The following is a 13296-nucleotide window of genomic DNA, read 5'->3' on the forward strand; positions in this document are numbered from 1 at the left end:
ATCTTTAAAAAAAAGTGATCTATATGTTACGATTACCTAAAATATTAAGTTGTCCATAGAAAAAAAAGGGGGGGGGGGGTTCGTGTGAAAAAAATAATGCTCAAAAATAGATCTGTATATTATTAGATTCCACTCAATCAGCGGGAAGTTAAAAGCACTGTTCAAATTAAATTGTCACCAGTAATCGGATTAAATGTACTATCGAGTGGCAATTACGTATAGTAGTCCCTGTACATTCATATTTTGTTATATGTTAATATGACAGATTTGGTATCTTTGTGCTATAAACGTTTCTCAATCTGCCACCTGTTCACATATAATCACATACAATTATATATATTTACGATAGAAATACATCAGTAAAAATGCATGTATATTCATAATAGTATTGGCATTATTAAGACCCGTAAAACGATTTAAAAAAAAAGGGGGGGGGGTACATGTATATAAATGTAAGTATATAGTTGGTGATTCCCTGTAGACCAGAAACTGTCATATTTTTATCACGCACGATTCCATTTTTAATGTTATATACATGTATGATAAATAATAGGAGTGTAAAGGTATTTCCACTATAATCTTGATATTATCAAGACCTTTTGTGGGCGAAAAAATAAAAGTAAGCATATTAGTGGGTAATATTGCAGCTATCGCCATTTGAAGCTTCTATTAATCAATTTTGGGGAACGACATTAAAATCAAAAACCATTGGCTTCACTGGAAGAAGTCTAGAAGATCGTTGTTTTTACTTTAGAATTCTAAATATTTCAAATGCAACTGAAGCTACTCGAGAAGAGATGAATGATTTACAGGCGCGTAGCATCGGGGGGGGGGGGGGGGGGGGGCCTGCCACCCCCACTTTTTCTCGCAGCAACTAATTTTTTAAAATTTACATATAAAAAATTGAATTATCATGGAGTTGCCCCCCCCCCCCCCACTTTTTTGGGAGCATGTAAAGAAATTAATATGAAAATAAGGAAATTAGGATTGAAATTGAAGTTATATACTAAGCCAAATTACGTAAGACATGTACACATATATATGTGAAATCCTTGGGAGATAACTTGTGACAGTGTTAACTCTCCCGGTGAGTTTCCTGTCTTACAGTTGTCCCGCTGGCTTATAAGAGAGAGAGAGAGAGAGAGAGAGGGAGAGAGAGAGAGAGAGAGAGAGAGAGAATTGTCAAACGATGTCATTTTTAAAGAACTTTTTATACAAACTTCATACCCTATGGTAAACAAATATCTGTTCAGCCTGTTTAGTGGTTACTAATTTTGTTCTGCCCGGTAGCTATCAACGGGAAATAAATATACAATAGCCTTGATCGTTCAGAACACAAAACTCGCAATTTCATTGGCCGAGGAAAATAGCTCTTAACCAATCAGATCACCATACTGTACACTCTAGTTTAGACAGTAGGAGCTGAGACGAACAAAGAAGGCCCGATTAAAAATCGTCATCTGTCGCAATGTAGACAATGTCTGGATTAAAACGAACTCATTTCTAACAAGGGACATCTTTATTCTCTCCATCAACAGTAAGTATAATTTGTTTTTTGACCAGACTACCATGTAGTTCGTGGAAAGAAATTAGATCGGTGAAGTGTTTCCCGGCCATATCTGTGTGTGCGACTGGGGAGTACTGTTGAACTCGTAATGCACGTCCGACGGCGTTACAAGATCACAACGCAAAAATGTGGAAACTGACGACATTTTCTAGACTATGTAAGAGTGGACTTATGTTTGGTTTGTATGAAGACTGTTTCTGCAAAAGATATTGACATAAAATTAGCAGATCAAATGTGTGCGTATTAGGCCAAGCAAAGTAAATGTTTGAGGAATTTTTACAGGTCAAACAGTTCTTTAAATGGCAGTCTATAACTCCTAACGATATGCGGATTTCTCTTTCTCTTTTTCTCTCTGTGTTATTTCAAATATGTTTATATTTAGACAGGGTTTGTTACTTTTGTTGTTTTTTAGGTTAAGCAACCAGGTATAGTAAGTGAACAGTTGACTTTAATTGCCTATCGTTTAAATAGTGAATTAATCATGTCCTTTACCAAAAGAATGTGTTAACATACCAGAGTCGCCTAACCATGACCCACTGGGCCCTTGTACGTACGTGTGGAATACTCTCTTTTAAAAGTTGTATTTAATCTTTAAAAATGTTACGCTATAGTTTACACGGCCAACAACTGGCTCTGAATAAAGAGCAAGGATTTATAAGTTACATAGCAGATCTTTATTTGTGTGCCTGGCAGTCAAGCATACAATCCCCTCTATTTTTCACATATCAATGCAGGTGTAATGTTCTTAAAGTGGTTAAAAAGAAGAAAAAGGTCCCTGTCTGGTCAATGTAATTTATTCTGTTTTCATATCTACACCTATATATGGTGGGGGGATTTAGTCCATACAGCTCTATTTAATTAGGGAATAGTGAGAATCGAATGCAAACAGATAGGATCATTATACTCATGAAATATTAATGAACAGGTCTTTTTAAAAGGAAAAAAATGTTCAATTAGCGAAAATTCTTCTTTGAAATTCTGCAACAATACTTGCAGTGTTACTGTATTTTTTGATATATTACGACAAGCAATGAAAATTTTCTGTTCAGTTGTATCATTTCAAAGTCCTGATTAGAGTCATAATCATAGTACATAATTAAAAGAAATGTCACTACCTACATCAAACAACCCAAAAAGAAAAAAGGAAGAAAAGAGAAAATTCTAATTGGCTTAAAAATTGAATACTAGTATAATGATTAATTAATAAATTGCAGTTAGTTATTGTAAAACTTTTTATTAGACAATTTTTAATTAATCAATGATAATAGGCAAATTAATATTACCGGGTGTGTGAAAGAAAGAAATGCAACAAACCTTCCTTATAATTGTCACAAACTTAATAAGCAAAATCCGGAAGACATGCATTATGCCAAATTTGTTTATAGGTTCTTATTTTGGGATATCGGTACTTTACATTGAATTGAAATGAAATAACTGGTACACTAGGTATGACTAATATTTAATATTATTTCAAAAACAATGAACTCTCTTAGTATACGTATACTCAGAAATTCAACATGAATTACTACCGGTAATTGAGAGAACATTTACACACAAAATAATTTGTCTTCAGGATGTGAAAAAAAAAATGTGGCTATTTTCATCATAGCTATTTGACAGGATGTATCATTTGAATGTCAGAAATTCATTTCTAGTCTCTTTATAGCACTGAATTGGATATTTGCATTTTTTTATATTGAGGAATAACATTGTGAAGGGGAAGGGATATAAACATTTAGTAGTACGTATTACTGATTCGAGGGGTACTTTTGTAATCAAATAGAGATCATTCTAGGCCTGAAAAAGAAGCAATTGATTACTTGATATCGCCTTTGTAGCTTTAAATAGCCCCGATATTGGCAAGCGAAACCTGTTACTTGCGTGAAAACTTCTCGCTCACTCATTTTAAATAAACTGAGAATGCATTTGTTAACATGTACCAACCTCTGGAAATTTACAAGTAATAAGTACAAGTAATTGATTGTTGAAGAGTATGATGGAATTTTAGGGTTGAGGGGAGAGGGAGAAAGAGGTGGGGGGGGGGGGGGGGGCTCTACATGGAGGGTGAATAAGAGATTCAGGAAGATTATCTCTTAAAACATATATATTACATGGATAACAATGAGGCCAATGGTGCATTGATTTTCTTTCCCAAGTGATTGTATATGTGGCCATGCAGCTATCAAGTTATGAGGGAATTTACTACTGCATACTAAAATACATTGCTGGGGGGAAACTTAAAGCATTATCATCTGTACTGTACTTGGTAGGGATTAAGAAAGACATGTGTTGTACAGTTTGGCAGGAGTATTAAGGTTTGTGTTTTTTCTTTTACACACCTCTATGAATAAGTCTGAAGGCAGTGCCAGTTATGTGTGTAAATAGCCTTAAAATGATGTTAAGTGATATAATCTTTACCTGTGTAGAATGAAACTTGATAAATAAAGCTTTAGGTCATGCCAGATAATTACACCAGGCGTAGTCGTACATGTGTACACACAGAGGCGTGTACCATGCTTCAGTTCTCTTGATACTTCTTGAGGACGCGCTTTGTGTGTGTACAGTGTATGAATTACAACCGATAGTCAAATTGTGGGATCTTAGAGTAGCACTAGCACAGTCAGTTGTTCCGCGGTAGGAAGTTGGTATGAAGTACATGCATCATGACATATTGTATGTCAGTTCTATATCAAGTACCTTGTTGGTATAACATGTCATGTACATAGCTTTCATATAGAGGTAAATATTTATTTATTACATCAGCGTTATGAAAAACTTAAGTTCATTATCACATGATCATCAAATAATTCCTCAATTTGTTGATTTGAAAGCAAAGCATTTGATCATTAATCTCGAACTGCAGTTGTTTTTGATGAAGTGACAATTTTTTAAAATGTTTAAATGCATTACACAGAGATATCTTATGTACTCCCACGATTACCGGAGAAGATTTTACTTAGTCATGTTAACGACAAATTTGCTGGAAATATGATGCCCGATGTGTTATGGTAGTTGAGCTTTAGTTTACCTGGCATGAAAAGCAGTTTAATAATCTCTTTAACACAAACAACCCGTCTACTTCATACACACAGCGTTTTTGTTTGTCTTAGTATTTATTATAACGCTGCGCTTATATATACTCTACAGATGATATTTAGAATAGTGACCAGACCTCTTCTTATTTCTACCACTGAGATGATAAAATTGATATGGGTACACAGTGAATGATCTAGCAAGTAATTAGCCTTCCAACATTATGATTAATTTTGATCAGTTATTTGATGTACCGTATTCTTAGAAACGACATCCCTAATCCTTTGTACACAGAATATGGTACATTACATCCAGGGCATTTATTCTATGATGTCAAGTGGTATGTATTTTCCAGGTAATCGGCTCTGTCAAATTGATAACAGGGGTACAAGTTCCCCATTGCAGATTTGTTGTTGATCAAGTTCACAGCATCAAAAAGTCACAGAAGGTCATTTCCCTCTCAAGAGAGGAGTGCAGTTTTTTTAAAGGAAAAAATTGGTTTTCTGAAGAAAAGAGATTTGTTTTCTCTCAATTTTATTTTACTTCAGTTTCTTTCATTTTTTACATGTAATTACCTCAGGCTATTCACACTTTTTATGAATGATTTTAATACATGTATATATTTAAATCTTTATTATTGCAATAATCTTCAAGCAGGTTGTTAATTTGAGACAGCAATTACCAGTAAAGGTGTCATTTGTGGATAATTATGCTATCTACTCAAGTTGAATGTGGTGGTTTTTAAGAAGTTGTCAAAATTCTTCATGATGGTTGTAGAATTGATCAAGTCATAGATTAAAGACCGGGCCATAAATTTAATTTAAAGCTGCATGGTCCAATTTTATTGCTATTACAATATCAAATAATTTTCTATACAGACCATTATCTTAAAAAGTTATAGACTTTCGCCTATTTACACTTGCAGAATCGGTTTCATTTCAAAGTTAGAAATATTCAAAGTAAATAAAATAATTTCTTTATGGACATACAAAAAAACCCAAACCAAACTGCATCATGGGAATGTTTAGAAAATAGAACTGTTTGGTTCAACATCAGTGGCGAATTTTAATTTGAGGCAAATAAACGTGCTGTCACAAATTTTGTACATCATTTTTTCTTTAAAATGTGACTGAATTGACCAGGAAAACTACTGCATTATCTTTTATTATACACATCTTAGAATAACCATGGTTTAATAGCGGTCTCAAAATTTTTATATAAAATCTGACCAAGCAGGTTTTAAAAAATCCTTCAATGATCATAGACTTACCTTAATATAAATCATATTCATGTATATTGTTAATGATTGTCGTTGAAAATATTACGTTTAGTCTCAAGGCGACCGACTTCTTTTGTGCCATAATTAAGTTTCATGCAGAGTCAGGATTCTGCTCTGGGTGTGTCCATTTTAAACTATCTTTGGGTAAATACATGTGTTTAGTTTGGGAGTGGTTTTCTATTTTCTAGCTCTTCCTTGCAGTACATGTAGTGACTTTCTGTGTGACAATATGTGTGAGGAGTGGGTAGTGGGGACATGAGGAACAACGTCTGGTTTTAATTACATGTATTATGTTTCTAAGATCTTTCAAAATAACTTATTGTTTTCAAACCAGAGTTGATTCTTTGTATTACATGTGTATTGAAAAATTTATTTACAATGTAATGTAATGATGACTGTTATAATATGAATCATATAAACTGTGAATATATTAAGTATATTGTCAATAAGTCATGGAGTACATATAGTATATCATTTAAATTGTTTTCAAATCAAAAGGTACTCTGCATCATTATATTGTTTAAACCACTTAACTAATTTACACATAATATAGGTAGGGTAAGTCGTCTTGTCTGTTGGGAGCTTTAACATTTAGAAATGACATTTTTACAAGGCTATACACTTGATAACCTAAGACTTTCTTTCATTGCAGATTTGATTTGTGCTGTGGAAATTGAAAGCAGATCTTAGATGGATGAAGGACACACCCGGGGAAAGATTTCCACCCAGTTCTCCCTGGGACTGTAACTTCCCTCGAGAACGATGAGTGCTGAGCACCAAGCCACCGTTGATAAAGGCTTGAGAATGAAAATAACCAAACGCACAAATAAAAACTCAGCAGCCATGAAAAACGAAGGAAAAACGGAATCTCAGAAAGGGGGGGATCAGAAGAACTCTCAGGGTGATAGAGGAGAAGGGGGAGCAAGTGGTGGCACGGCCAACGGGGGGACAGGTAAAGCTAACCCAACCGGGGAGAAATCCCCCAAAGTGAAGGGTGTTCACAAAAAGGACAGGGGGAAGGAATCCAAGGGAGGCAAATCCAGTGAAGGGGGAACAACTGGGTTAGCCTCAGTGAGTGCATCACTAGATAATGCTTTCTCTCAAGTTTCACTGGAACCAAAACTAGGGGAAACCGCTGATCCATATGAGTTCAATGCCAAAGTTGAGGATGGCATCAGTATTCCTGTAAAAAGCAAAGGAAAGGGAGACAAAGAGAAGGTAGGTTTGTTGTGATTAAATTGTAAACTTACTTTGACTACCGGTAATTAATATATATGCAAGTCAAATACTGGCACATGTATCTTCAAACAAATGTCAAAAGATTGAATTGATTTCTGATTTGTCTTTACCAGTATATTGACTCTTTTTTTTTTTCAATTTGTCAGCTATTAAGCATGATTGTGTATTTTTCACCAAATGATTATCACTGATCCGTTTCAGGGTGAGGGTAGCAGCGATGGAGTGTCTGACCAGTGTGTTGGTACAGATACTTGCTCTGTAGCCACGGAAACAGAACCAGATTGTTTGGGTCCCTGTGAACCGGGTACACATGTCAACCTGGACGGCATTGTGTGGCAGGAGACAGAGAATGGTATGTTATATCAGGTCAAAGCTGGCAGTGTTTGTGTGTGTGGTGGGGGTGGGGGTGCACAAAGCCAGGTCTGATTTTGTAAAGGCTGAATCAGTGTTTGATTATCTGGTGTTGTTCTCACAAGGCAAATGTTCCAGGATAATTCTGGAAATGCATGTGTAAAATTAAAATTGCCTAGGATATGGGCACAATTTATTTTATGGTCCTGGAGTTGGATATTTTGTGAATGAGTATATCACAATCTCTTGTTTTAATGATGATTTTAATATTTCATTTCAATACAGTTACATTGTATGTTCTTACAACATTTGTACTATTCTTTTGTAGGTGTCTTGGTTGTAAATGTCACATGGAGAGGCAAAACCTATGTGGGAACACTGTTGGATGCCACGAAGCATGACTGGGCGCCTCCAAGGTACTAACAACTTGGTTTAGAACTGCACCCTGTATCAGTTTGGTGTAAAAAGAACAATGTATTCTATTTACAACTGATGCTTTATATTCATGTTTACATTAATAAAAATTCATTGGGATTTTTGTATCCTTGTATGTTAATAATTATGAAATTTTATGAATGATTGACATGTTTTTGGTGATCATTTTCAATCAAACATGTTTCAAAATGAATTACAAAGGAAATTGATACTTGGAAAAATATTATCCATGGATAAATGGGTTTTGTTCATTGCTATTAAACCAGCATTTAGAGAATGAAAAATGTTTAAACATCTGTATTGTAGCATTTACATCTGTGAACTGAACCAGTGGAAACTATTCCAATTGTATAATTTTGAATTCTTTTGTTTTTCAGACCAAACTGTGAATCGCCAGTGAGTGACTTTGAGACAAGAACCCCAAAAGGCAGAGGGGCCAAGAGGGGTCGTGGTAATTCTACAGGGACCCCAGTTAATGAAAAACTTATGGAAGGGAGGAAACTGCGTAAAGGCAGACGGGGGAGCGCATTCACAGCCCCACCCAGCCCTGCCAAATCGGACATCTCAACTCCAAGTTCTGGTGTGAAACGTAAGGGACGCCCAACAGACATAGATTTATCTGGGGAAAAGTCCAACAAGAGGAGTAGGTCTTGTTCCCGTGGAAATTCAGGCGAGGCCGAGAGTCCGTTGTCTGGACTACTTGAATGTCCTGAACCCTCATGTAATAAAAAGTATCGAAATCCAAATGGTCTCCGATACCATCAGTCTCATGCTCACTCCTCTGTGGGAAGTGGGGCGGACATTGACGATGAATCGCGAGACATGATGGATAACGAGGATTCCAATCTGGATGATCTGGATAGTAACCTTGGTGATAACAACTGTGATGTAAATTCTAGTGCTATAAATAATGACCTCAATCCACTGGAAATGGAGGAGGAAAGTAACTGTAGTATCAAAAGAGTGGAAGATGAACTGTCTCGTGATGGTAGTGCAAATAAGACCGAAACAGAAGAGACTGATAGTGCTACTGTGACTCAAGTTCCTGTCAAACCAATCAAAAAGGACATCATAAGCGTGGCTCCACACATACAACCCACACCTACAGTGGCTGTGGCAACAGCCACTCCTTTCCATGTCGCATCTACACAACAGGTTTCACCGAGTTTTGGGAACACACTTTCACAATCAAAATCTGTGTCAACTGGCTTAGTAACCCCAATCTCTGCTACCATAGTAACAGGCACTCCTATACAGGCCTCCTTGCCAATGAACGATCAAATGGCAAAGCCGCTCATCAGACCAAAGACTGGAACTGGTCATCCCCGTCCTATCATGCCTTCAAATTTCATTGCCTTGACAACTAACACGGCTCACAGTAGTTTGTCGCCAGTGACAACACATGTTCCAAGCACAACACAACTGAAGCCGATTCAACCAAAGCCAACTGTAATGGGAGAAACGCCACCTGCTAGCACTGTTCTTCTTGGCCTCAACAAAGAAAGGAAACAGAAACCAAAGAAGAAAGCCAAGGATTCCGTGTCATCACCAATATCTTCTACATCAGCAATATCATCTACAACTACACCTACCTCATCCTCACCTTTTGGGCCAAGTCACAAAAAGTCTCTAGGGAAGTTAGATGGTGGCAAGCATGAACCTCAAGGTGTAATAAAAGTAGCCCCTATCATAGCTAAGCCACTCGAGATAAAGACAGAGAAAAGTGACCCTGAGCCTATTCGACCTCTTGGTGCTAATGTGGGAGTGATTCAAGCTCAGGTTCATCCAATGAAAGGAATCGACCTGTCATCCAGGAATTCTGAATCATCCCCAAGTGTTTTAAAAGTGACACCCTCTCTTCATGTTTCTGAAAGCAATAAGAGTATGTCAGAAAATGTGCAAAGTCCGGCATACTCAGACATCTCTGATGCAAATGACGGGGGATCACCAGGTCCCCCGCCCACTAGTGATAGCCCACAAATCAGAATGGAGGATCAAGTGCCAATCAACAAGTCGAAAGACTTGCCTGCTGATGGAAATTCTGCGTACAGCATGTATGGACAGTACTACTCCCAACCGAATTACATGTTACAAAATCTCTCTCCTTCAGCCCACAGTCCATCAGGCTCACAAAAACCTCCTAGTTCTGGATTAAACAAAGACCATACAGGAGATTCTATGCAATCCTCGAGTACGGATGCACCCCGAAAAATAAAGGAGGAGGTGAAAGACGACAAGAGAGATGGCGGTGAGGCAGGAAAGATGGAGCCTGTGCGTCCGTACTCTCAGTCCGATTACCATCAGCTTCAGCAACAAAAATGGATGCATATGTATTACATGCAAGGTATGCCCCAACAGTATCCTTACATGCCTAACTATGGACCAATGATGGATCCAGCTTACCACATGCATATGATGCAGACAGACCATATGTATAGGCAGAATTTTGAGAAGATGATGGATGACCCACGCAGGATGGCAGAGTACATGAATGGTAGAGACTACAAACCAAAGTCAGATGATGGAGGCCCAAGGTCATCGTCCGCAGGGCCATCTAGCTCTGAAGGTCACAAGAATAATTTGGACAACAGAGAAGAAACTTCTGATGAGAGAGCAGCACGAGACAAACAGAACGAGAATCACCAGATAATGAGAGAGAACCATGATCTCAAGACACAAATGGATAGAAATCGAGGGGAGCCTCCTTCTGGTAATGACAGGGTTCACCCAAGACTGACCGAGGAACAACAGAGGCGACAGGCCATGTTCCAACAACAAAAACACATTGAACAGCAAAAGCGTGAGGAACAAAGACGATCAGAAGTGAAGACTGAAAAAATCAGTGACTCTAAACGAGATGAAACCCCAAAACGGGAAAGTGAATCAAAGACAAAACTAGAAAATTCTCGTGGATTTGACGAGAAAAGCAGGGGACAATCATCGATGGATAAATCAAGAATTACAGACACTCCAAAATCAAAAATAGGAATCATGGGTAAAGACTCCAGGCCACATACCCCATCATCAACACTTCCATCTTCATCATCAGGGTATTACAATATGTACCATAACCAATTCATGCAGTCTCCACCCTACGGGCATGTACAGTTTGACCCCTCACATCCCATGTATCAGAGAGGCATTAACCCCAGCATGATGTACCCTGCGGGGGGCTACATCCAACACCCCTCACAGCTGGGCTACAGGATGGGTGAGGATTCTCTGGACAAGGACCCAGCTAAACCAAAAGTGCCATTGGAACCAGACGTCAAAGTCCCTCCAGAAACTACCCATAATGCTTTGTACCATTCAGGAAGTAGTCATAAAATTCATGAGCTTCAGGAAAAAGGACGTCGCAGTCCTCACCGGGCCTCTCCGGTGCTGGGAAAGTCCGACGGTACTGTCGCTGTGCCTCCCGTGTCTCTTTCAGGGTCCGTTGATAAAGGACGGGAGTTCAGCAAGTCTCCACCCACCCAAAGGCATGTTCACACCCACCATCACACTCATGTTGTAGAGGCAGCCTATCCTATGTATCCATACACAGGTAACTAAAAAAAGTACGATTCACTTTTTTATATTTTTTAATAAGTATTTGATGCATTTACTTTCATTAAATGGAACTTTAATTTTAAAAGAAATGAAGTCTTGTTGCATTTTCAAAATTTGTCACTAGAATTTGGAAATGAAAAAAATGATTGTAATTTGTTTATGAAGTTCTGTACAATATTTGGCCTTAAAATTTAGAAAAAAAAAAATTATTGAATATGTTGATTTAACGTATGTATTTATATTTGGATAGCAAGAAACATTAAATTGGAATGATGATTTAATGTACAAATTTTGGCCTTGAAATTGGGATTATATGAAAGTTATTGAAATATGTATATATACACGTTGATATAATGTAATGTATAATGTCGGCCTTTAAATTTGGAATATAAAGTATTACTGTATTAATGTATTAAATTTTTAATAGAGAGAATTATTTGATATATTTGTTATTTTATTTTAGCAGGTATTCTTCCTGGACCAGTCAGCCAGTCATCCACACCATCCTCCAGTTTAAGTCATCCTTCGTATCCACCCTCCAAGTAGTCCTCCTGTTGACCCCCTCCCCCCACATAGTCTGTTTCAACTAGTCACCTTACAACAAGTAGTTCAGCCTAGTCAACAGTTATCTTCCCCTGAACATCTCACAACAGCAGCAGTTATCTTTTCTTGAACTCGGAATTCAATTTTATTTTCTGCAATCATTTGAAGTATCAACGAGAACAGATTAACAAGTGTGTTTTCACTTGTTGTCTTATCAGTGTTATTTGTGTTCAGTTGTATTTTATGTGCTAGTGTCAAATCGAAGAAAATAAAATATGTTTCAATGGATATGCTAGCACTATATAGACACTTTGTGTAGGTTTTCCAATTTTGAATGTAGGATCAACAAGAATTTAAAAAAAAATTCTTCTAGAAAGTATTGTATATTAAACTTTCAAAACACTTTAATTATATAAAACATTTGTGAAAATTTTGCACAGATTTTGAATCTTTTCACCCGAGTTTAAATAAAATATAGACAAGTTCCTTGATTGCTATACATATATCTTTATATGAAGATGCCTAGTATGATACAATACAGATATTTTTCATAACTATGTGCTAATAGAAGTAGCCAATATGACAGTATTATCACATTCTGAAATGTTGATTACATGTGTATACTTGTGAATCAATGTGGATAATCGAAAGTTGGGTTTTTTTTTCCTCACCAATCATACACACCACATTCTGACAATGTAATAGTTTTCAACAAAGTTTGTGGCTGCAATATACACATCACATTTGAATGTGATTTTCTTTTTTACAATCTTAATATTGTATATTCCTGTTGACTTGGGATCGTTATTTGACTTTTGTCCAGTGGGTGGTGTATTGTACGTGTACCGAGTAGTAGCAAATTTGCTGAGAGTGAGACGAGAGTGTGAATGAATGTGCAAGTTTGATAAGAATGGCTCTAAATATATATAAAAATTTTGGAATTTTCCAAAAATGTGTTTGTGAGAATTTTTATATATGTAATCAATAGCTTGTACAGGATATGTTGATAGATTTTATTACAAAGAAACTGCAGCTTGCAGTTTAGCATCAGGGCATCTGTGAACCCTGTTTTATATATTGAATAAATTTTTCTGTAAAAATATTCCTGTTATGCTTGTCTATAAATTTGAGTTGCTTCCCTTTCTGTTGGGAAGAAAATGTTGACCAAATCCAGTACGATAACAACATGGTTGTTCGGAGCAATATTTTACTGTAACTTAACCGTGAACAGACTTTTCAAATTTTTCCTGTCAGAATAGTCTCCCCTACATTTACCACAAGTATCCATTTTCAAATTTAT

General features: G+C 36.9%; 1 protein-coding gene across 5 annotated transcripts; it reads left to right on the forward strand.

Annotated features, from left to right (window-relative positions):
- The first annotated feature begins 1378 nt into the window (after window positions 1-1378).
- Window positions 1379-13098, forward strand: LOC105346957 (zinc finger protein 608). 5 transcript variants are annotated; one of them, XM_066087747.1, is made up of 6 exons: window positions 1379-1537; window positions 6532-7097; window positions 7320-7470; window positions 7798-7885; window positions 8282-11461; window positions 11917-13098. In XM_066087747.1, exons 2-5 carry the CDS (start codon window positions 6642-6644, stop codon window positions 11454-11456), a joined length of 3870 nt encoding a protein of 1289 aa, XP_065943819.1. In that variant the 5' UTR covers window positions 1379-1537; window positions 6532-6641; the 3' UTR covers window positions 11457-11461; window positions 11917-13098. The 5 variants fall into 5 exon arrangements, with proteins under 5 accessions (XP_065943819.1, XP_065943820.1, XP_011454075.3 ...); XM_066087748.1 differs by having other exon boundaries at window positions 11920-13098; XM_011455773.4 differs by having other exon boundaries at window positions 8282-11448.
- Window positions 13099-13296: the final 198 nt, after the last annotated feature.

This window comes from Magallana gigas, chromosome 6 (assembly GCF_963853765.1).
Source record: "Magallana gigas chromosome 6, xbMagGiga1.1, whole genome shotgun sequence".
Taxonomy (NCBI): domain Eukaryota; kingdom Metazoa; phylum Mollusca; class Bivalvia; order Ostreida; family Ostreidae; genus Magallana; species Magallana gigas.